Source organism: Scyliorhinus canicula, chromosome 1 (assembly GCF_902713615.1).
Source record: "Scyliorhinus canicula chromosome 1, sScyCan1.1, whole genome shotgun sequence".
In the NCBI taxonomy this organism is placed as follows: Eukaryota; Metazoa; Chordata; class Chondrichthyes; order Carcharhiniformes; family Scyliorhinidae; genus Scyliorhinus; species Scyliorhinus canicula.
Window position 1 is genome coordinate 236,300,198 of NC_052146.1, and position 24,753 is coordinate 236,324,950.

Consider the following 24,753-nt stretch of genomic DNA (forward strand, 5'->3'; position numbering starts at 1 on the left):
TTGTCTGCGAGGGTCTCACCCCCACAACCCAAAAATGTGCAGGTTAGGTGGATTGGCCACACTAAATTGCCCCATAATTGGGTAGTCTAAAAAAAATTTTTAATGAGCAAAATGGGTCTATATGAGCCGCATTCCGTCGGGTCTTTGTGTATCTACGCAGCACGGTAGTACAGTGGTTAGCACAGTTGATTCACAGCTCCAGGGTCCCAGGTTCGATTCCCGGCTTGGGTCACTGTCTGTGCGGAGTCCGCACGTTCTCCCCGTGTGTGCGTGGGTTTCCTCCGGGTGCTCCGGTTTCCTCCCACAGTCCAAAGATGTGCCGGTTAGGTGGATTGGCCATTCTAAATTGCCCTTCGTGTCCAAAATATGTTAAGTGGAGGTTACGGGGATAAGGGAGATACGTGGGCTACAGTAGGGTGCTCTTTGTCAGGGCCAGTGCAGAATCGATGGATCGCATGGCCCCCTTCTGCACTATAAATTCTATATGGTGGCCTGTGTTAGCGGAGGAGACTGGGTGCTCCTTGCTAGTGAGGCTGCGAACATCTCCCTTAGGTGAGAGGCCAGAGTTGGAACAAATTTTTCATAGAAGTCCGCCAGGAACCTGTCTGGTCCCAGCGACTTCTCCACCAGAATGGTGTTGATGCCCTGTATGATCTCTCCCAGTCCTATTGGTGCTTCCAGTTCCCTCTGTCTATCGTCTCCCACAACTGGCATGTCCAATCGATCGAGGAACCGTTTCATCCCGAGTTCCCGTCGGGGGTGCTCAGAGGTGAACAGTCCCCTGTAGAAGGCCTCAAATGCTTGGTTTTCCTTTTTTGGTTCGGTTACCAGACCGCATCTGCTATCCTTTTACCTGGGCTTTCTCCCTCGTGGCTGCCTGCTTTCTCAGTTGGTGAGCCAACAGGTGGCTAGCCTTCCCTCTGTGTTTATAAAAGATTCCCTGTGTCTGGCAGAGTTGGTGCACTGCTTTCCTGGTGGAATCGGGTTAAAGTCCTTTTGTAGCTTTTTTTTCTCCGCCAGAAGCTCTACGGTCGGGGTCTCGGAATATCCACTGTCGACCTTCAGGATGGAGTCGATCAGTTGCTATCTGGCTTCCCTCTCTTCCCTGTCTCTATGAGCTATGTAGGCAATAATCTCTCCCCTAATCACCACCTTCAGTGCCTCCCAGAACGTGGAAGGTGAGACTTCCCCATTCTGGTGGTAATGTACTAGCCTATGGCCTATGGTGTTTTCTGGCAAAAGACCTTGTTGGCGAAAAGGTCCATGTCCAACCTCCATGTGGGGCGCTGGGCACGGTCCGTCTCCAACCTTGCATCCATGTAATGTGGAGCGTGGTTGGAGATGACTATCGCGGAGTATTCCACTCTTACTATTTCTGGAAGCACAGATTTCCCCACACAAGAAGTCGATACGGGTATATACCTTGTGTACCGGTAAAAAGAACGAGAATTCCTTCTCACCGGGGTGTAGGAAACACCATTGGTCCATTGTCCCCATCTGCTCCATGAATGCTCCCAGTCCCATGACCATACCTGTCTTTTTCTCTGTTCTGGGGTTTGATCAGTCCGGCAATGCCCCCCCCCCCAAAATGATCGGTCGGTGTGTGCTGATGTCTGGGATTTCCGCCATGGTCTTCTTTATAAAATCCGTGTCGTCCCCTTTGGGTAGGTACACGTTTACCAGGACTACGCTGACCATGATGTATCGTCCCCCTAGATCAGGAACCGTCCTCTTGCTAATCAGGGTAACTACCCCCCACCACCCTCGTCCCGTAATATGAATGGTACATCTGTCCCACCCAGCTGTTCCTCACCTGCAGTCGGTCCTTCTCCCTCGAGTGCGTCTCTTGGAGGAAGATTATGTCGGCTTTCAAACTTCTCAAATGGGCGAAGACTTTGGATCTTTTCACTGAGCCCTAAGTCCCTTAATATTGCAGGTGATAATCCTGGCGTGGAGGTTTCTGTCCCCTCCCCGCGAGATCAACCATACTTACCTGGTGGAGGCGCCACTGCACTCCGGGGTTTCCCTTTGTTCTGAGGCTGTCCAAAATGGCTGCAGTCAGCATTCTCACCATGAGGCCGGGTCCCCTGCGCTCAGGAATTTACCTTTGTCCGGGGGCACCCAATGTGGCCGCCAACTCTGTACACACGTGGGTGTGCCCCTGCTCTCTGGGGTTTCCCTTTGCTCAGAGACTCCCCAACGTGGTTGCTTGCGACGCCATCTTGTTCCCTCAACCTGCACCTTACCTGATGAAGCCAATCTGAGAAACATCCCTTTCTTATCCTTGTGATTCCCCTTCTCTCCTTTGATCCCCATCCTTGTCCCTGTGTTTCCCCCCTCCCCCCTTGCCAGAAGCGCTGCAACCCGCCCCTTGCTTTTGTGCTTCTTAGCGCTGGCTTTCTCCATTGTATGTTGACCCCCATCCCGGGGCTGATCTTGCTCCTTTCCAATGCCCGCTAATTAGCTGTTCCCTCTGTCTCCTCTTCACCCTCTCCTGCTTTCCGCTGCCCTCGCCCTTCCCTCTGGTCTGACGTTTCTGTTCAGAGCGAGGCAGTGCTGTCCCACATGATCATAGTGTATGTCCATCATAGTTCTTTTGCCCTTTTTCCTCCTCAGCTTCGTCCTCTATGCTGCCTTTCCTGCCCCTTGTCCAGGCCATTCATCTGAACAAATGCGTCACCTCTGCCAGGCTGTTGAATAGTGTTCTTTGTTTTGGAACGTGACCCAGAGCCTGGCAAGGAACAGCATTCCAAATTTCACTCTGCTCTTGTACAGGGCCGATTTCGCCAGGTTGAAATCGGCCCTGCGCTTTGCCAGGTCTGTCCCAGGTAGACCCGGATTCTATGTCCTTCCCAGCTGCTTACCTTCGTCTGCCTTGCCCACTGCAGGATCCTCTCCTGATCCTGGTAATGAGGTAGTTTAGCAATTATCGCCCTTGGATCCTCTCCCTTTCTTAATTGTGGGTGAGATAAGTGCGAATTTTCAAGCTAATTTCGACTAAAAATGCCTATCTTCTTGTGGTCTGGAGGAGAGCCACCTGATGTGTGACTGCTCAACACGTCACCGTTGCCGGAAGTCGTAACTCCGTAAACATTGATCTCTGGGTGGGTTTGCGGAGAGATCTGTGGGATCCGTCTTGGTCCATCTGCCATTCAGTGTGCAGTGTTGACCACAGATTACTTGTTAATTCACATTTACCTCATGTTAACCCTGAATGTTAGCAAATAAGATAGATATTGTAAATTATTTTATTTTTCTGACCATGTATAGTAAAGTTTATTTTCTTTGTTAAAAAACTGGAATCTTATGGCTTTATTCTCTTGGCCAGTGTCTTGAATCTTAAATTTTGTCCACTTTAAACAAAAAGTTTTGGTTCTTAATTGGATTGAACCAAAAGCTTTGGGCAGCCTAGTCCAGGATCGTAACAGTGTATTCCAATTAAAAATAAGTTACAGTGAGGTTTATCATTCATGAAATATTATAGCAAAGGCTGTAAAATAATTTGCTTCTGTTCTTCAGGCTTGCTTCTGAGAAGGTCCGTGGAGTATTTTCAGATTTCACTCATGACAAAGTGAGTCACTCTTCACTTGTAATGCTAAGTGTTAATTTTAACTACCTAACTTGGTTTTTAAAATTAAAATGATTTTACTTTATAATTAAGGTTTCAAGAGATGATGCCATTAATAAAGTCAGGCTTGAGACAGAAGAACAGTTAAGAGGTATGATTTTGCTTGTAATCAGAAAAGCCAACAATTTATTGAGCACTGTTTTAGCATAATAGAATGATAATTGTTGTACAATGTTCTATTTAAAATCGCAGCAATAGTCTGCAACAAACCCAGATATGATATGAGGACTGGGGACGATATGTAGTGGTAATGTTACTGGACTTCAAACCCAGCTGTGGCAGTTAGGGAGCATTTAAATTTATTTAAGACCCCAAGACTCTTCAGACAGCACCTTCCAAACCTACAACCACTGCCATCTACAAGGACAAGTGCAGCAGACGTATGGGGACACCACCACCTGGTATTTCCCGCCCAAACCAAACATCATCCTAACTTGAGACTATATTGCCATTCCTTAAGTGTCGCTAGGTCAAAATCCCTTAAAGCACTGTGGGTGTTCCTACACCGCATGAACTGTGGCGGTTCAAGAAGGTAGCTTGCCGCCACCACCTTGAGGGCAAATTAGGATGGGTATGCAATAAATGCTGGCCCAGGCAACGACACCCACGTCCCATTAATTAATACATATATCTGGAATAAAATATTAGTCTCATATGAGACTATCGGATTGTCATAAATCCCACCTGATTCACATATCCTACAAGGAGCAAATCTCTCATCCTGACCCATACATGTGATTTCAGACCAATATGGTTGACTTAAATCTCCTCTGCAGTGGCCTAGCGAGCCACTCGGGTGGAGTTGACTCACCACCACCTGCTGAAAAATGAAATGAAATGAAAATCTCTTATTGTCACGAGTAGGCTTCAATGAAGTTACTGTGAAAAGCCCCTAGTCGCCACATTCCGGCGCCTGTCCGGGGAGGCTCAAGGTCCATTCGGGATAGACAATGAATGCTGGCTTTGCCAACGATGCACACATCCCAAAAACAAAGTTTTAAAATAATCCCAAGGGTGGAAAGCATTAAGTTGGCGACCAAAATCCCATTGCCTCCATTAAATACCACCAATGGTGCACATTATCTAATTCCTTTCATAATTCGAAACAGCAATCATGTTATTTCCATGAAACATTTGCATTACCAATTTACATTTTAAGGACTATTTTTCTACTTTAAGCTTTGGGTTTTGAACTATTCCCTGATCTAATAATAGCCTTGTAATATGTTGCTAAATCCATTTTCTCTTCCAGATAAATTTTCTGAGGCAGAACCGTATGAAGTAATGGAGGCATTTAATGTAGTTTCCAGAGAAGTTTTTCGAAATATTATTATGAATGAATATCTAAGGTAAAACATTTCTTTGGTTATTTTACTAAGGTAAAACATTTTTAATGGTTATTTTACTACATTATAATATGTTCAAAAGAACAATAGTTTTTGGGCATTAAAATACATTTTAAAGGAACAGTTCACCACTCTCCCACTGGTCTGTTCGGGGCTTCTTCGTATTTGCCTTTTTATAGCAGCAAAGTGTTGATTGAAGTATGGTGTATTTCAACTTTAAAGTATTGTCATATAAATGAGTAATGCTTGAAGATTGTTCTATAATTATGATATAAGCAAGAAAACATATAAATCCACTTAACAACAAATCTGGTGCCGAACACTAAAATACAGCTTCGTAGATATGTAATTTGTCACAAAAATTGAGTTACTCCTTAACGTAATAACTGGCTGTCATTCAGATAGTAATTATGTGATTCATGCTAAATTTAATTTGTTTTTAACTCTAGGCTCATTGCTCATTCACTAAAACTTAAGGTTTGAAAAAAATCTTACTAAATCCATCAATTGGTTGAGTGAGATAATTGCTCAAAATTTGCAACTTCAGGTACCCAAATGTGTTTTGGACTGTCAGCAGCAAACACACTGAACAGAGATAAGGAGCGGGATTCTCCAATAATGGGGCTATGTCCCCATGCACGCGGACAAATGCGCGTGAATCACTCTGGACTTACCTGGAATAAGTCCAGGGTGATTCTGCGATTTGCAAGGGGCTAGCAGGGCCCCGGAGTGCTCCTCGCAGCTGTGGCTGTCGATACTGGGCCCTGCACTTCCGGTCGGGGTCCGCTCATGGGTGCGCCGCCACGCACGACATGGCCGACCCACACCGCAGTCCGGCACCAAGAAGATAGGCCCCCTCCAGATCGCACGCACCCGTGGATCAGTGCCTCCCGATCAACAGCCTGGCCGTCCTGGAGGCCCCCCCCCAGTGAATGATCCCCCCTCGCCCCACCAGGGCTGCCGCGGACTGAGTCCGCAGCTGCCATGCCGGGTGGAACCATGAGAGAACCACGCCGGCGGGAACTCGGCCAGCTGCACCTGGAGAATCGCTGCGGGGGCCTCTTTCAATGGCCCCCGACCGGAATCACGGGAGCAGTGTCGGACCCGATCACGGGTCTGACGCCCATTCTCCGTCCCCACGCCGAGTGCGATTTCGGCTTGGAGAATCCCGCCGAAGGTGTTACACCTTCGGATGAACAGATAGAACTTTTTTTTTTGCACATCTTCTGCCAAATAATCTTAAAATAGCATTGCATGTGACTTGGAAGGTAATCTGCTTTTGCACTTGGCTTTGTTATAATGAACGGGCACTGGCAATTTTTCCATTATTTCATTTTTACGGGATGTGGGCATCGCTGGCTCGGCCAGCTTTTGTTGCCCATCCCTAATTTCTCTTGAGATAGTGGTGGTGGTAAGCTGCTTCCTGAACCACTACAGTCCGTGTGGTGTAGGTACACCCACTGTGCTTTAGAGGGAATTCCAGGATTTTGACCGAGCGACGGTGAAGAATCGGCGAATAAATTTCCAAGTCAGAAAGGTGAATGACTTGGAGGGGAACATCCAGGTGGCGGGGTTCCCACCTGCTCTTGTAGCCACAGCATTTATATGGCTAGTCCAGTTCAGTTTTTGGTCAATGGCAACCCTCAGGATGTTGATAGTGGGGGATTCAATGCTGGTAATGTCATTGAATGTCAAGGGCCAATGATTTAATTATCTCTTATTGGTGATGGTTATTGCCCAGCACTTGTGTGGCACAAATGTTACTTGCCACATGCCAGCTCAAGCATGGGTATTGTCCAAGTGGCTGTGTTACTGGGCTAGCAATCCCACATTGACATGTTGAAAATTTGAATTAAATTAATCTGGCACCAGGAACAGGGCAAGGAAATATGATGGATTCTGTGGGGAAAAGAAAACGGAAGGAAACGTGATCCCAGTTCCACATTACATGATTGACTCTTAATGTCCTCGGGCCCACAGCCCAAAATCAAAGAAAAGAGAACAATAATTTAAAAAGAAAAACAAGAATTCTATTACTAGGTAGAATATTAATTGTTGTTTGATGTTCATCAAATTACTACTTTGACATTAAGAGATTAATTCTCCTGTCAACACCGTAAAAAACTGTTTGGAAGTACACATGAGTAACACGAGACCTTAGGCGATTGTTTTATCTGGAATGAATTTCAACCTGCGTTCCATAGTTGAAAGCACAGTTTGTACATTGTACCACACCCACTCTCTTTAAACTGCTGCTCATTACTGACTGGCTTGGTTAACCCTTTGGGTTCATGGCATAAAGTCGATTTTATCAGAAAGGAGTTGTGTATTTTATAATATAACAGGTCAAAAATTATTCTGCGCTTAAATGAATGTTGTCAGATATAATTAGAAAAAATATAAAGAACTGATTCATAATAACCTTAGAAAATTTCTATGTTGTAACCTTATTTTTAATATTAAAATGTTGTTTAAATCTCCAAAGGCTTAGCACTTTCCATTGTATTGCAGATGTGATGGTAGAGACTTGAGATCGCTTAGGAACATCAGTTGTGAAGTTGATATGTATAAACCTCTTCATGGATCTGCACTGTTTCAGAGGGGACAGACACAGGTATTAAATAAACTAAAATTCTATCCAGGAGAAAAATGTACCTTTGCCAACATGTGCATGCCAATATTTGATCTTGTTAGGAAAACAAAGGTAGTTTAAATTGGTAAACATTAGAAACAAGGTATAGTTTTAAATGGCTTTAATTTAATGTTTCAGTGCCTGGAAGGGTGAAATCTATAGTTAGATTCTTGTTAAACAGAGGTGTTTGTATGTGTGGGCGGTTGGTTAAGTTCCAACTGTGTTCTATTGTGCTTGGAGAGGGCTTTGGCATGAAGAATAAATAAAAGGCATAAGCACATGGGGTTGCTTAGCAACTGGAGGTCATTGTAAGCATTTAAAAAAGTTTTTTGTTTTAGTTTTAACTGAATTTGTGGGCAGTTGGAGACAGGATCTTGGGGAGTGAACGTCTCTCAACTCTACCAGAAGGAAGACTGGACAGGACAGGAGTTGCAAAGAGGTTGGCTTCCTAAAGTACAAGTTACAGTCCAGATAACCAGGAAATTGGGACAGAAAAAGTAGTTAAGACGACTGAAGTTAAGTAAACAGAGAACAAGATATTGTTCAGAAGAATTCAAGGCAGAGTAAATAAAGTGTTCTTGATTAAAGAGAGAATTGCAGTGGCCAGATTTAAAGTGGGACAGCAGCCTTCAAAGGTAAAACAAACGTCTGATGCCATTTCATGGCAGTCTGGAAATCAAGAGTTAAAGTAATTGTGAACAGTTTGCACAGCAGTCAAGACAACAAAATTCTAAAGGGGTTGGTGTGAAATCCTGGACTGGATTAGCTGTTAAAAGTGGAGTGGAATCTTTGTTTGAAAGTGTAATTTGAAAAACCTGGTCCGGAATTTAGGATGTAAACCGCTAAGGGAAGGCATACTTATGAAAGAAGATTTTTGTGTGTTTTTGGGAGTGGGTTCGGAAACTCTCACATGACAATCATCTGGGGGAATTCTGAGTGGACATCCACAAACATTCACTTGACATTCAGAGTGGGGAGCATATTTGCCCACAGCCATCTTGTGTGCTTAAAAGACCCTTTGTGTTAACAAGACCATTGTAAACTAAGATGTACTTTGTAATAAGTGTTAATCCTAAAAACTGTGTGTAATTGGTAAGCAAAAAGGGGAGAAAAGGCCTCTTGCATCATAATCCATGTTTTTCAGGCTCAATAAATGTTTCTATCTTCTTAAAACTAATTAACAATCCTACAACTCTGCTCCTCCATGTTTTATTTGGGAAAAAAAGTAAAAGTTACGATCTTTTGAGCCATGGTTCCATTCTGGGATCTTCCCGTGCAGTTAAAAAGCCAACTGGGATCGTAACAGTTTTAATGTACCCTCTATTCCTCAAAGTTAGTTTGGACTGTCTGACTTGAAAGTTTCAATTTTCTGAGTACAATATTTCCACATTGCTGTTCTACTTGGGCTAATTTGAATTTGTGCATAAGTTGAGTTTTACGGTGCAAAAAACATTTTTTTTAAAAACATTTAAATTATTGAAAGTAAACCCATATACAAGATTATGCTATAGGTATTGTCGAATCTATGCTGTTACTAAATATTTTTACTAACTTGCGCAAATGTTTTCTTACATAATAATTTAGCCAAATCAACGATATGGTATTGGCTTGTCACAATCAATAAAAATTTTAGGAGGAAATATTATTTTTTTAAATTGCAGGTGGTATCTTTGAAGTGTAAGATAGCATTATTTTGATTCTTCATGGCTCAGTGCCCTCATGCAGATTGGCTATACCATAAATGCTATGTGACTTCCAGGTTTGCTCCCCAGTTTGTGTCGAGGTCAGTGGAGAGCATGTCCCATTGGGATTAGCTTCAAATGCAGGGAATTAACAATCAGCCAGTATCATACTCTGGATAGCTATTTTGGGCAGCATGGCAGCACAGTAGTTAGCATGTTGCTTCACAGCGCCAGGGTCCCAGGTTCGATCCCGGCTTGGGTCACTGTCTGTGCGGAGTCTGCACATTCTCCCTGTCTCTGCGTGGGTTTCCTCTGGGTGCTCCGGTTTCCTCCCACAAGTCTCGAAAGATGTGTTGTTAGGTGACTTGGGCATTCTGAATTCTCACTCCGTGTACCCGAACAGGTGTATGAATGTGGCGACTAGGGGATTTTCACAGTAACTTCATTGCAGTGTTAATGTAAGCCTACTTGTGACAATAAAGATTATACTATCATTAATAACTCCTGCTACTCATGTGGGTGTTTGGAAATAACAGTTTCAGGCTTAACTGTGATATATTCTCTAATAGAGTGGACTCCTAAAACTCTCACATGAAGAATGGGCTTTTTTTAGATGAGATAGCAGAGAGCTGCGAGCACCTCTTGAACCCTGTACCCCAGCAAGCATTTCAAATCTTCAGGATAGAAGGGTAGAAAATTGGGTAGAGAAAGAACAACTTGTGTGCAGAAATTTCATCAAAATATATTTATTGCATTATTTTTACAAAAGGTTTATTTTGGGTACCACAAACAATGTCTTCAAATTATTTACCTTTCCTTCTAGGTTCTTTGCACAGTAGCCTTCGATTCTGTGGAATCAAGTATTAAAACTGATCTTATCACCACTCTTATAAGGTGAGCTTTGCAGGCACATCTCAGTGTATTTTGCTTCCCTGCTATTGAAAATAATTGCATTGTACCTAGCTATTTATTTATAAAATGTGCAATGTGTTAGATTCAGAAATTACAAAACACCTTAGCCAGGTTACTATATAAAAATAATTCACTGAAACATTTTTGGTGAAGGGGTCATGGCAGGATTTTATTAGCTGTTTTAATCCCTCACTGAAATGGATTCTGCAAAAAACAACACCCAGTTGTTCCAGACTTGTTCCACTCTAGCATTTACCATAATTTTATTCAAAACCTGGTGCTTCTCGGTCCCAAATGTAGGAGGGAAAGAATATCAGTCAAGAATCTTGCAGAAAGCTGTTAACGTTGAAATGTGGGACCAACTGAGAAGTATATTTACATATTTCTGATTCAGTCCTGAGCCTGTGTAAACTGTTAACGTTGACTGATCCTAGCAATCACATTTCAGAGCCTTGGTCTGGATCGTAAATGTAAACTTGCCAATCCTCTTTGCATGGGTACAGCAGACCATTCAATAGCGAGAGCACGTTCTGCCTTTCAATGAGATCATGGCTGATCTGTAATTTAATTCCATCTGCCTGCCTTTGATCTCTATCCCTTGATATCCTTACTTTGCAAAAATCTATCAAGCAAGTGAGACCCCATTGAGTTGCAGTTCCTCATGGCATGTGCGTCACCACCACCACCGCTCCACCTCCACCCACATAGACCACCAACCCTTCAACCCCCCCCCCCCCCACACTACCCTCTTCACTCCCATACTGCCACCTCTACCCCCACACGGCCCCCTCCACCCCCACGCCCTCCCCACGCTGCCTCCTCTACCACCCCGTGGAGCACGGTATCAAATCCTATCTTGACTTTCAATTGACCCAGCATCCACAGTCACTTTAGGGAGAGACTTCCATATTTCTATTACCTTTGTTTGAAGAAGTGCTTCCTGATTTCACTGTTGAATGTCCTTGCTCTAATTTTAGGAATTTCCCTCCTTTTCCGGATTAAGCACAGAGGAAATATCTATACCTTCTCTATCAAATTCTTTTGACACTTTCAACACCTCAATATCATCACCACTCAAACTTCTATACTCTAGGAAATGCAAGCCAAGCTTATGCAGCCTGTTTTTAACCCTGTAAGTCGTGGTATCATTCTGGTGCACCTGTGCTGTACTCCCTGCAAGGCATATATATCCTGTTATGACCAGGTGAGAAGGGGTGAAATGACTCAACTCTATTCAGTTTCAGTTGATCACAACAATGGTATAGGTTTCTTTTTCACTGTTTAAACTAAGCGATAAGGAGCCAATCAAAAAAGATTTACTGAAGTCACAAAAAGAGCAAATTTATTAACCACTAAACCCGATGCCATGCACATATGTATCAGATAAAGGAAATTAAGAGTCAGTAAAAATAATATATTGTTAAATGTCCTTTGATTGTCCCGGAGGCATAGATTTTTAAATATTGGAGCTGATCTGGATTAGTTGGTTTCGTAGATATGGTCAGATGTAGAGGATGATGCAATTATTAAGAGATCTCGGTTTGGTGGTAGATTTATAGTAAAGTTGGCTTCTGAACTGGCTAATTCACTTGTTCCAAAAGAGAGACACCAGCTTTCAAGCTATTTCTGTTGCTGCCAACTTTCTTGCAATCTCACTGCAGCCTGGCCTGAAAAACTTCATCCAATTGGTATTTTCAAGGAGTCTGTTTGTGGCAGCCATTGTTTCAATATCCAGCACTTTGTCTAAGGTAAAGGCATTAAAATGCAATGACAAGTTTTGATGGATCTCTGAATTAGAGGTAATGTGTCCCCCTTCACACTCTCCTGAGAGTATTTTTTTTTAATTTTTCACCTCCATCTTAGAAGGTGGGTTTGCATTTTTAAGTAGCTTGTTCTGCCTCGTTTTCAAAGTGCAAAATTTCCAGTCAGTTGAAAGTCGGAAAATCATCTTTTCCAAATTAAAGGGGTGTGGCCTCATGGCGATCCATCCTGAGGCGCAGTCCCAAAACTGAATGAAAATACTCCAGACTGGTCTATCGAGGCTCTGTATAACTGAAGCACAACCTCCTCCCCAATGTATTCCAGACCTCTTGAAAGTAAAGCCAACCTCCATTTGTCTTTTCTTTAATTATTTTTGGATCTGTCTACAAGCTATTAGTGATCTGTGTGCATGTACACTCAAATCATATTGCCCTTCCACAATTCTGATTTTCTCACCCTTAAAAAAAAAATGAATCTGATTACATTGAATAAATTCCAGAGCAGATGGCCTCACACTTACCCACACTGATCGCCATATGTAGGTTTACCACCACACCCCCCAACCTCGCATCCACTTAATCTGTCTATGTTCCTTTGTAATTTTCTGTTCTCATCTGCACAACTTCCTGCTTCTCAACCTAATATCAATCTACAAACTTGGATGTTCAAATCTCCATTCCTTCAAGTCTGTGATATATATATATGATGAAAAGCTGAGGTCCCAGTACTATTAAGATTTTAATGTAACAATTTCTATTGCCCTTTTGTTTTCAATCTGTTTGTAAATCAGCTTCAAATTAACTCACTTTTTAATTTACTTTTGTTCATACGAGACTTAATGAATTAAGGCAAGACAGTTCTCTTTGTGATGAAATAAATTCAGAAAGTTTATTAAAGAAAGATATATTATCAAACCTTTGGGCAACTTCTTTTACGATGCCAATCAGTTGCGTAATCCCTTTGAAATGCTGGTTACTACCGCAATCCCTCTGGTGCATGGTTTTTGCTCTTTAATTGACTTGTGGAAATTGTCACAAAGTAAGTACTCCTGAGTCTCCAATCGTGGCTTACAATGAACCCTTACAGGATCCCATTTTTATCCCTTTTAATACTGCTCTCGGTCAGGCACCTGTTAGCTTATTGATTGGTTCTCGCCGTTGTTACGTTAATTTAGTTAATCTTTAATTACACCTTCTATTGGTAACACCTCAGTTCAAAAGGACATCCATGGAATGCAATAGCTTCCTTATTTACTAACAATCAGATTATGAACAATGCACTTTATTCTTGAGGCAGTCATTGACAGGCTGTGGCGTCCTGTAACTTGTTAAAAGTTAGAAAGATTCCGTTGCCTGAACAGTTTCTGATAGTAGCATGTTGCAGAAACATTCACATTTATAGTGTAGTTATCTTTGAAGAAAAATTCCATCTTTCCGATGTACTTATTAATTACATAAATTCACTAATAACTTAGTCAAGATTCATTACTTTTTAATCATCTGTTTCATGAGTCACCTCATTGTCATTTTACTTTCACATCTAATTAGTGACTGCAGATGAGATGGTCATGCGCATGACTTCAGTATTTAGCAGGACACTCCAACCAGCTAAGTTTTTTTTTATAAATGTTTTTATTCAGTTTTCATATTTTATATTGAACAAATTACAAATTGTTAGGAGAGAGAAAAAAAAAAAAACAAACACGCAAAAATTAACATACATATTTACAGGTAAGCATCTTCGTAGTAGTAACTGCGCCCCCCCCCCCCTCAACATGTTTATTTAGTTTGGTTTTGGGCCTTAGCTAGCCATCGAACCCCCGTAACGAACCTGTAGCCCCCCCCCCCCCCCTCCCGCTACCTTCCCCCGACTATTCTTCCTCTTGTACATTGGCCACAAATAGGTCCCGGAACAGTTGCATGAATGGCTCCCACGTTCTGTGGAAGCCGTCGTCCGACCCTCGGATGGCAAATTTGATTTTCTCCATTTGGAGAGATTCCGAGAGGTCGGACAGCCAGTCCGCAGCTCTGGGCGGTGCTGCTGACCGCCAGCCAAACAGGATTCTACGGCGGGCGATCAGGGAGGCAAAGGCAAGGGCGTCCGCCCTCCTCCCCAGGAATAGATCTGGCTGTTCTGAAACCCCGAAGACCGCCACTATCGGGCATGGCTCCACCCTCACTCCCACCACTTTGGACATAACCTCGAAGAAGGCTGTCCAGTACTCCACGAGTCTGGGGCAAGACCAGAACATGTGGGCGTGGTTGGCCGGGCCTCTTTGGCACCGTTCACATCTGTCTTCCACCTCCGGGAAGAACCTACTCATACGGGTTCTTGTTAAGTGGGCTCTATGTACCACTTTTAGTTGCGTCAGGCTGAGCCTTGCGCACGTGGAGGTGGAGTTGACCCTATGCAGTGCTTCGCTCCAGAGTCCCCACCCGATCTCCATCCCCAGGTCGTCCTCCCATTTCCTCCTTGTTGCGTCCAGTACGGTGTCGTCCCTATCTACCAGTCGGTCATACATGTCACTACAGTTCCCTTTCTCTAGGATACTTGCGTCCAGTAGGTCTTCCAGTAGTGTCTGTCGTGGCGGTTGTGGGTACGTCCTTGTCTCCTTTCGTAGGAAGTTTTTGAGCTGCAGGTACCGTAGCTCGTTCCCCCCAGCTAGCTGAAATTTCTCTGTCAGTTCGTCCAGTGTTGCGATCCTGTCGTCCGTGTATAGGTCCCTGACTGTCAGTGTCCCCCCGTCCTGCCTCCACCTTTTGAAGGTGGCGTCGGTCAGTGCTGGTTTGAACCTATGGTTGTTGCAGATGGGAGCCCTGTTCGACATTTTGGTCAGGCCAAGTTGCTGCCGCAGTTGGTTCCAGGATTGGAGGGTGGCTGTCATCACTGGGCTGCTGGAGTGTTTTTTGGGTGGGGATGGGAGTGCTGCCGTGGCGAGGGCCCGGAGGGAGGTTCCCATGCAGGAGGCCTCCTCCGCACGCACCCACTCAGCTTCTGGCTCCTGGATCTATCCCCTTACTCGCTCGGCTGTTGCTGCCCAGTGGTAGAATTGTAGATTCGGGAGGGCTAACCCTCCCCTGGTTTTTGTTTTTTGTAAGACCTTCTTTGGGATCCTAGCATTTTTACCCCCCCATACGAACGCCATGATGAGTTTGTCCAGCGCTTTGAAAAAGGCCTTGGGGATGTAGATCGGAATGGATCTAAGCAGGAAGAGGAACCTGGGCAGTACGTTCATTTTGATCGTCTGAACTCTCCCCGCGAGGGAGAGCGGGAGTGTGTTCCATCTTTGCAGGTCCTTTTTAACTTCCTCCGTCAGGCTGGTGAGGTTCCATTTGTGGATCCCTTTCCAGTCATGGGCTATTTGGATCCCCAGGTAGCGGAATTTATGTCGGGCTTGTTTGAACGGCAGCCCCTTTAGTGCTGCTGCCCCCCCCCTTGCGGGTGTACTGGGAAGATCTCACTTTTGCTCATGTTGAGTTTGTAGCCCGAGAAGGCTCCAAACTCTTTCAGGAGCGCGATGATTCCGTCCATGCTGCTTTGTGGGTCCGAGATATAGAGGAGCAGATCATCCGCATAGAGTGAGACTCTGTGCTCTCTACCTCCCCTTCGGATCCCCCTCCAATTTTTTGCTGCCCTGAGCGCGATTGCTAGCGGTTCAATTGCTAGTGCGAACAGCAGCGGGGACAGTGGGCATCCTTGTCTGGTGCCCCTGTGCAGCTGGAAGTATTGGGAGTTGGTATTGTTGGTCTGTACACTCGCCATGGGGGCGTTGTACAGGAGCTTTACCCAAGCGGTGAACCCTGTTCCAAGCCCGAACCGCTCCAGTACCTCTATGAGGTATTTCCACTCGACTCTGTCGAAGGCCTTTTCTGCGTCCAGGGAGACGATCACCTCTTGTGTTCTCTCCCCGGAGGGGGTCATTATCACGTTCAGCAGGCGCCTGATGTTTGCGGTCAGCTGTCTACCTTTGACAAAGCCCGTCTGGTCCTCTGTGACCACCTCAGGTACACAGTCTTCTAGCCTTTTGGCTAGGATTTTGGCCAGTATTTTGGCGTCTGCATTCAGCAGAGATATGGGTCTGTATGACCCACATTCCGTTGGGTCTTTGTCTTTCTTAGGTATCAGCGAGATTGAGGCCTGTGCTAACGTGGGTGGCAAAGTGCCCCTAGCTAGCGAGTCTGTGAACATCTCCCGCAGGTGCGGGGCCAGCGCTGTCGCAAATTCTTTGTAGAAGTCCGCCGGGAATCCGTCCGGTCCCGGCGCCTTCCCCGCCTGCATGGAGCTAATGCTCTCCATGATCTCTCCCAGTGCTAGTGGTGCTCCCAGATCCCGTTTTCTGCCCTCTCCCACAACTGGTATGTTCAGTCCGTCAAGAAACCGGTTCATCCCAGCCTTCCCCGTTGGGGGCTCTGAGGTGTACAGCTCTTGGTAGAAGGCCTTGAAGGTTTTGTTAATCCTCTCTGGTTCTGTTTCCAACGTGCCTCTGGTATCTCTGATTTGCGCAATTTCTCTGCTGGCTGCCTGCTTTCTCAGCTGGTGGGCCAACAGGCGGCTGGCTTTGTCTCCGTGTTCGTATAGGGCCCCGCGTGCCTGGCGGAGTTGGTGTACTGCTTTCCTGGTGGAGAGCAGGTCAAAGTTCCTTTGTAATTCTTTTCTCTCCGCCAGGAGTTCTACAGTCGGGGCCTCGGAGTATTTATGGTCTACCTCCAGTATGGAGTCGACCAGCTTCTGCCTAGCCACCCTTTCCTCCCTATCTCTTTGCGCTTTGTAGGCTATGATTTCCCCTCTTAGTACGGCCTTAAGCGCTTCCCAGAACGTGGAGGGTGAGACCTCCCCGTTTTGGTTGATCTCAGTGTACTCCGCTATGGCCTGCGCTATCCTTTCGCTGAAGGCCTTGTCAGCTAGTAAGGCACCGTCCAACCTCCATTTGGGGCGCTGGGCCCTTCCCGTCTCTAGCCGCACATCCATGTAGTGTGGAGCGTGGTCTGATATCACAATTGCGGAGTATTCCACCTTGTCTATCTCTGGAAGCACCGTTTTCCCCACCACAAAGAAGTCAATTCTGGTGTACACGTTGTGTACTGGGGAGAAGAAAGAGAATTCTTTCTCCCCCGGGTGGGCGAATCTCCAGGGGTCTACTGCTCCCATCTGCTCCATATAGTGGCTGAGTTCCCTTGCCATGTTTGAGGTTTTCCCCGTTCTGGGGTTTGATCTGTCCGTCGTTGGGTCCTGTACACAGTTGAAGTCCCCCCCCATGATTAGTCGGTGCGTCGCTATGTCCGGGATTTCTGCCATGGTCTTTTGGATGAAGCTCGTGTCGTCCCAGTTGGGCGCGTACACGTTAACTAGAACTACCGGCGCCCCATCCAGGGCCCCGCTGACCATGACATACCGTCCCCCTGGGTCCGTAACCGTCTTTGTCGCCCTAAACATTGTCCTCTTGCCAATCAGGATCGCCACCCCCCTGGCCCTTGCCCCATAACAGGAATGATAGGTTTGTCCCACCCAGCCCTTTCTTACCCGCAGTTGGTCCTGCTCCCTCAAGTGCGTCTCTTGGAGGAAGACTATGTCGGCCCTCATGTTTCTAAGGTGGGTGAGGACTCTAGATCTCTTCACTGGGCCGTTAAGTCCCCTTACGTTCCAGGTGACTATTCTGGTGGGGGGCTTCTGCCCCCTTGCTCCTGTGGGGTTAACCATATTTGTCCGGTGGACGCGCCCCTGCCCTCTGGGGTTTCCCTTTGTTAGGGGGCCGTCCAGGATGTCCACTATCACTGCTCTCCCCATGCGGTCGGGTCCCTGCGCTCCGGGGTTCCCCCTTGTCCCGGGGACACCCGCCATGGCCGTCCACTGTGTGTCCGCCACGCGGGTAGTCCCCTGCACTCCGGGGGGCCCCTTCACCCACAGACCGTACTGGGTGGGTGCTTGCAGCAGTTCCCTGTTTCGAGCACTTGTCTGTGGCACTTTGTGGCCCTATTCCCTTACTGGCCTCTTTTGTCCCTTCGTCCCTGCATTTCCCCTCCCTGGTCTCTCGCCCCCCGAGTGCCCCCCCCCCCCCCCCCCCCCCCCCGCTCTATCCCTTTCGGGGATACCCCTGTATACCCCTCCATTGCCCCTCTCTCCCCCATTCCTGTCCCCATTTGCTCTCCCACCTTTGATGGGTGATCCCCCCCCCTCCCCTGCCTGGCGCCTTCCCCCCTGTTGGGGGTGCGCTGTGGCCCTGCTCTGTTGCGCGCCCCCTTCGCTAGCTTTCCTGCTAGCACGGTGGCTCCCCTCTCGGAGGTTGCTGTCCCGCTTCCCCTCTCCCCTCTCCAGTACTCCCGTTCCCTCGTGCCGGGGCCTGGCCTCCCACCTGGAGCGGGCCCTTGGGCATTGGGTTGTTTTTCGTTCTGGGTGTTCCTGCCAGGGGGGAGGGGGCTGGCTTTGCCTCGCCCCTCCCCACCCCCCCGTCGGCATGACGTATCTCCTTGCCATGGGCCCCTCGTCCCTACTTCCCATGGCGTTTTTCCAGCCCGTGCTCCTCGACGAATCTATTCGCCTCGGCAGGGGCTGTAAAGAAATATTCCTTGTGTTGGTATGTGACCCAGAGTTTTGCTGGGTACAGCATACCAAAACGTAAATAAGCCCCCCTGTCGCTGCCTCTCCTCTGCCGTCGCCGCTCCGCTGCCGCTCCTCCGCTCCGGCTCCTCCGCTGCCGCTCCGGCTCCTCCGCTGCCGCTCCGGCTCCTCCGCTCCCGCTCCGGCTCCTCCGCTCCGGCTCCTCCGCTGCCGTCCGGCCTGTCGGGGGGGGGGGGGGTGTTCTCCTTGTTTGGCGCTTGCGGGAGCCCCTCTCCCTGCGACCTCCTTGCTCGCCGCCCGGCCGAGTTCCCAACCAGCTAAGTTGAAGGAGTTTAGAATTGTCATTGCAGCCACTGACCTATTCCTGTGGATTTGAGATGGGCTTATTTCTGCAGCACCTCTTTAGATGTGTTGTTGGGGGCTGCAAGAGCCTGGAGGCAATGGTCTTCCCTTATGATAGCGGAAGATACCAACTGGGCCAAAGCAGGTGTAGTTGGAGATTGCTGAGGTGTAAACAGCAGGACCGTTGTACTGTACTCTTGGGTCCAGTGCAGTGAGCATTTTGTGAAGTCCACAGGGCAAGAAAGGTAAGTACAGTGGCGTATTGTCTTGCATCCAAGGTGTGTATCACTTCCAATCCCCTAATTTTTCCTTCTTGAGCTTAGTCCAGCTCATTATTCTTCGCACAAACTTATTTTAGGAGGTATCCATCCCCCTCTGGTAAGGGTTAATGTGGACATGCCGAATTTCCTTAGTTTCCTGAGGAAGTATAGGTGCTGTTGTGCTTTCTTGGTGATAGCGTCGACGTGGGTGGACCAGGACAGATTTTTGGAGATGTGCACCCCTAGGCATTTGAAACTGCTAACCATCTCCACCTCGGCCCCGTTGATGCTGACAGGGGTGTGTACAGCACTTTGCTTCCTGAAGTCAATGACCAGCTCTTTAGTTTTGCTGGCATTGAGGGAGAGATTGCCTGGTTTCACAGTGGTGGCCTGGCTATTGAGCCCACTTTTTCATTAAAATTTGGAGAGAGGGTGCCTGCATCTTTGAGCTCCCACTTTCTCATTTACCTGAAAAGGCCAACTCCTCCTCCTTTAGTGTTGGAGGGCTTCTTATCGATCAGCCAGCTTCAAGAACCTGCCCGCCATTCATCATTGGATGACAAGCCCATCCTCTGGCCATTAATTGGCCAAGTTGGAGTAAACACAACCGAGAGGTTGTTCCCCACATGCATTGGGCTTCTAATTCTACCATGGTGGTAGGTTTCTGAAGCCCACAGAGAAAATCCTGACTTGTGTCTGCAGATTGTGAGTTTCAAATTTTCCTGATAAATTGTTATGCTTTACCCAAACTAATGTTTTACTTTTTACTTCCACAGTGGGGTGAAAGAAAAAAATTTCATGCTGCACTATGAGGTATTGTCACCTTCTTCAACGTTCAAGATTACTGCAATAGATTTTAATTTGTTTCAATCATAAAGTACAGTTGAACTTTCACTGGATGTGATCGATCAGTGCTCTGTTTTGTTAAAGCAAACTCTAATATTTGTAACCTGCACCATATCCATAGATTCATACCCTGACATTTGTTTGCATAATTTTTCCCTGTAAGTTTCCTATAGATAGCAGATTTCCCAGTGTAAATGCATTTGCATTTAGAGATATGTACACAAAAGAAATCCATTCCTCATCGGACAAGTTAGCAAAAGATTTTAAATGGAGGGACATCTTTCAACTGATTCCACTGAGCAACAGTGAGAAGTTGGTAATGCAGATCTCACTTCTGCTTCAATAAAAACAGGAAATGCTGGAAAGTCTCAGCAGATTGGGCAGCTTCTTTGGAGACAAAGAGTTGACCCCTCGGGTCAAGGATCCCTCATTTCTGCTTTCTTTGGTTAAAATCCAACATAGTGAATAAAATGGCTGAAACCTATTTAGTGACTTTGTTATACCATTCCGTATCCAGCCTCTGCAACAAATGTTTATTTGAATAAAAATATTTGCCCATCTTACAAATCCTATGTATTATATACATATTTCATATTTTCAGCAGTTGTTTAATAATAATCTTTATTAGTGTCACAAGTAGGCTTACATTAACACTGCAATGCAGTTTCTGTGAAAATCCCCTAGTTGCCACATTCCGGCACCTGTTCGGGTACACTGAGGGAGAATTCAGAATGTCCATTTCACCTAACAAGCACATCTTTTGGGACTTGTGGGAGGAAACCGGAGCTGGCCTTGTTCTGCATCACAAACCAGCTGTCTAGCCCACTGAGCGAAACCGGCCCCCGGATTGACAGCAAATTGTTGGTACTTGCTGTTATTACCCCTCTAAAACAAATCGCATCTTCAGAATATAGGAATGTTTTGTATGTGCAGATAAGTGCAGAAGCCTGCAGTTGCAGTCTGTCACTCAGGGTTCCTATGACATTGCCTCTATCCAGCACATCCCCAACCCCAGTTGTTTTTTTGTTTCCCAGTTTGCGGGGGTGTTTAAAGCCCTTCCATGTAATTCACTGTTGAGCAGCCTGGTGACATCATGACTACTCCATGCTGTGAATGTCCAGTAAAGAAAGTTGCAGTACCACAACACAAGAGAGAGATGAAATTCTCACGAGAGTGGCAATATATACTTCATGGTTATTAGTAAATCACCCTCACCGCCACAGACTGCAAATTCCTGCCATTAACATATGCATGTGGCGAAAAGAGGATAATACCAAATTTCTAGTGATTTGTAGTCGGTAGTTAGGGAGAGCTACGGTGATCTACGTGCTTGCCACTTAATTTGGCAGGCCTTCCTGAAAAGAGACAATGTGAGCTCCCACCAGCTCTTCAGCTGGCAGACAAGACCCCCATCACCTCTTCAGTATCATCCAAGAGTGGGAAAAATGCATTAATGTTTGTTTTTGATATGCTTGCTTTGAATGCAATTATGCAAGTTTGTAATGTCCTTGTGAAGCATGTTTGTCCTATTCTAATAGCATCGTATTTGTTATTTCAGTTTCCGCCTTATGCAACTAATGAAATCGGAAAATTAGTTGGTCAGAATAGGAGGGAGCTAGGCCATGGTGAGAATGAAACATTCCATTTAATTCACAGAATTACTTTTTAAAATTTATTGTACGCCTTTATTAAAATATTTATTTCTATTAAAATTCTTATTGAATTAGGTGCTCTTGCAGAAAAAGCGTTGAAATCTGTGGTTCCAAAGGAATATCCATTTACAATAAGAGTAACTGCAGAAGTACTAGAATCTAATGGTAAGTTATTAAATGGATTGGCCATAAATTCAAACAATAACACCCTGTTTTCTTTAAACCCTTTTATTTAAATCCCTTTATTTATCTAATGGAACAATGTTCATAAACCTCTGTTTTGTTTTACATAGATGAGAGTTGTAAGTCTGTTGTATTGAAGACTGAAATAGTCAAGGCTTGCTCTTCTGTGCTGTGATTGATGTAACGGTGTCTGGAGAAACTGAACACCATCCCACACCCTGGAGATGGCGTTTCAGAGTCCGGGGAGGGGGGAACAAGAGATTTTGTAGTCCGGAGAAGAGAGACTGGAGATGGGTTTTTGAGTCTATGGAAGGGAGACTGGGGTTTCGGAGTCCACAATGGGGAGATTGGGGGTTTCAGAATCTGGAGAGAGGAGACTGGGGGACTCCGGGATGGGGAGACGGGGGAATTTGGAGGCAGGAACTAGAGGTCTGGATTGGGAGGGGGGCTCTGGGTAGGGATGACGGGCAAGGAGGTGCTGTGGAGGAGGTCGGAGGGCAGTGAGGGGAGAGTGTCATTAAGGCCACAATCTGGTTAGCATAATTTTATTGAATTGCGGAGTAGCTCAGTGGGCAAAATAGCCCTCACTTCTTGATATTATAATTTTTCACTTAAGGAATGTTTGGAACCTTAGAAAGTTCCTGATTTCCTTAAAACTGTAACATCACTAAGTACTCTGTTCTGACAAGGCATCATTGGCATGAAACATCGACTCTTTTTCAGTGTGCATATATACAGCTTAAAGTATTTGCAGTATTTTCTGTTTTTTCACATTTCCAGCAGACATAGTACTTTAATCTTGTCTTTGCGGTTGTGGTGTTTGGAGTTGGAATTAGGAGTCTAGTGGTCTGTTGAATCGTTAGCTTTGTCTTTTTTAATGTTTAGGTTCATCTTCCATGGCATCAGTATGTGCAGGAAGCATGGCCTTGATGGATGCAGGTAAAGTTCTTAATATCTTCATTTTAAGCTGAACTGAATGTTTCTTTTCTGCAGTAAATACTGCTAGAATATACAAAAGACTAGTGACTTTAAAGGTGGGATTTTCCTCAAAAGTGACTAACTCATTTTGGACACGGAAAATTGATGCAAATGCCATGATTCATAGTACAGCACAGAACAGGCCCTTCGGCCCTCGATGTTGTGCCGAGCAATGATCACCCTACTCAAACCCACGTATCCACCCTATACCTGTAACCCAACAAACCCCCCCCCCCCCAACCTTACTTTTTAGGACACTACGGGCAATTTAGCATGGCCAATCCACCTAACCCGCACATCTTTGGACTGTGGGAGGAAACCGGAGCACCCGGAGGAAACCCACGCACACACGGGGAGGACGTGCAGACTCCGCACAGACAGTGACCCAGCCGGTAATCGACCCTGGAGCTGTGAAGCATTTATGCTAACCACCATGCTACCGTGCTTCCATTCACAATCTTCCCACACTTGGTCATTTTTTTGGAGGGGGGCATGATTTCCCCAGCATTGTGATGGCGGGGCCCAAACACACCAACAAACCTGACTTCAGGGCGCCCTGTTCTCAAGATGATGTTGAAGACCCCCCCCCCCCCCCCCCCCCCCCCCCCCGCACCACCATCACAGACATCAGGATCCCGCAATACCCCCATCCATCAATGTTTACCAGTATCAACCCCTTCTCTTCCCCCGCCTCACCCCAGCCAAGAATTACTGGTGTTGTGGTTCTCCCAATAGGACACAGCCCTTCAGCACTGCGACTGCCAAGGGGCTACAATGACCTCCGAGCCGCCTTCGGTGATACCAGGTGTGCATTTGAGGAAGTTTTTCAAGCAAGCCACAGAGCTCTGTCATAATGGAGAGTCAAAGAAACTGAGGTCAGCCAGGCCTCAGGTGTGCAATCGAGGCAGCCCTTGAGAGTTAATGGGGCGTAAATAAACAATCTCTATAGGTCCTATGAAGCAGGCAGCAGCTGGCTAAACCAAAGGGTCCCCTAAAAATTAAAAATCAATGGGGTGTGAAATTGAATGTAAACAAGCAAGTACAAAGGGATAAAAGCAGACATACCGACAACATTGAAACTACAGAGTCCATTGGAGTGAAAAGCTTCTCCAAGAGACATGCTGCTGTGTCCTATGAGAGGCTTTTAGGACAGACAGGCTGCAACTGTGCTTTGCACTGTTATGGGATGTTAAACATAAAAGAAAGCAGGCTGCACAGATCCACTGCTATCCCATCCCGAGTGAGACCCCTGACCGTGCTCACTTGAAGGACCCCCCTTTCCCATGACATCTGGCCAGTAGCTGTTGTACTCTTGTGCTCCCTGGAAGTAAGTGGAGAGGGGTTCTCCTCCTTCCTCCCTCTTGTAGTCCATCGCATCTGGTCCATGTTTGTAAGGACCAGTTTTAATTGGCGCCCAGCTGGCATCCTGCTGGTGGGCGGGAAAGTTGTGCAAGGCCAGAAGATCTAACTTCAACCTTGTTAATGAGATTGAAATTCATTCAAATACATTTAAATCTGCTTCTCGCCATTTCTGGGTGTGATCCCATTCCCGCCAGCAGGAAGAACCCTGGGAGATTGTAAACTGTTTTGCGCCTGGTGCGAATCATTAGTCTACGCCAAATTTTCCCGACATAGAGGGATTTGCGCCAGGCGCAACGTGGCTGGAAAATTGGCCCCTAAGTATTTGTTTTGCACTTGGGTGGGGGTCACAATCTAATTTCGTTTTGTCGTTCTATTTATCCGACAGGTGTTCCGATTTCAGCTCCTGTGGCTGGTGTGGCTGTCGGCCTTATCACAAAGAAAAATCTAGACAAACCTACTGAAATCGAAGATTACCGTCTCCTGACTGATATTTTGGTTTGTTTTTTCTTAAGAATTGTTACAACATTTGCTTTATGACCCATATTGACTTGCATCTTTTTTTTGGAAATGGTTTTTATTATAATTTTTAACCATTTTTGTACAAAGCGTACAAT

At 46.0% G+C, this 24,753-nt stretch overlaps 1 protein-coding gene across 2 annotated transcripts in view; it reads left to right on the plus strand.

Moving 5' to 3' along the window:
• LOC119972555 (polyribonucleotide nucleotidyltransferase 1, mitochondrial) overlaps positions 1–24,753 on the plus strand; it is a 96,257-nt gene that overhangs the window by 43,020 nt on the left and 28,484 nt on the right. For both annotated transcript variants that reach the window (XM_038809446.1, XM_038809456.1), the window contains 10 exons: positions 3,520–3,571; positions 3,662–3,719; positions 4,881–4,977; positions 7,486–7,588; positions 10,112–10,182; positions 19,895–19,931; positions 21,523–21,589; positions 21,692–21,781; positions 22,685–22,738; positions 24,525–24,634. In XM_038809446.1, coding sequence (XP_038665374.1) covers positions 3,520–3,571; positions 3,662–3,719; positions 4,881–4,977; positions 7,486–7,588; positions 10,112–10,182; positions 19,895–19,931; positions 21,523–21,589; positions 21,692–21,781; positions 22,685–22,738; positions 24,525–24,634 — 739 coding nt within the window. The remainder of the gene's footprint in view (positions 1–3,519; positions 3,572–3,661; positions 3,720–4,880; positions 4,978–7,485; positions 7,589–10,111; positions 10,183–19,894; positions 19,932–21,522; positions 21,590–21,691; positions 21,782–22,684; positions 22,739–24,524; positions 24,635–24,753) is intronic.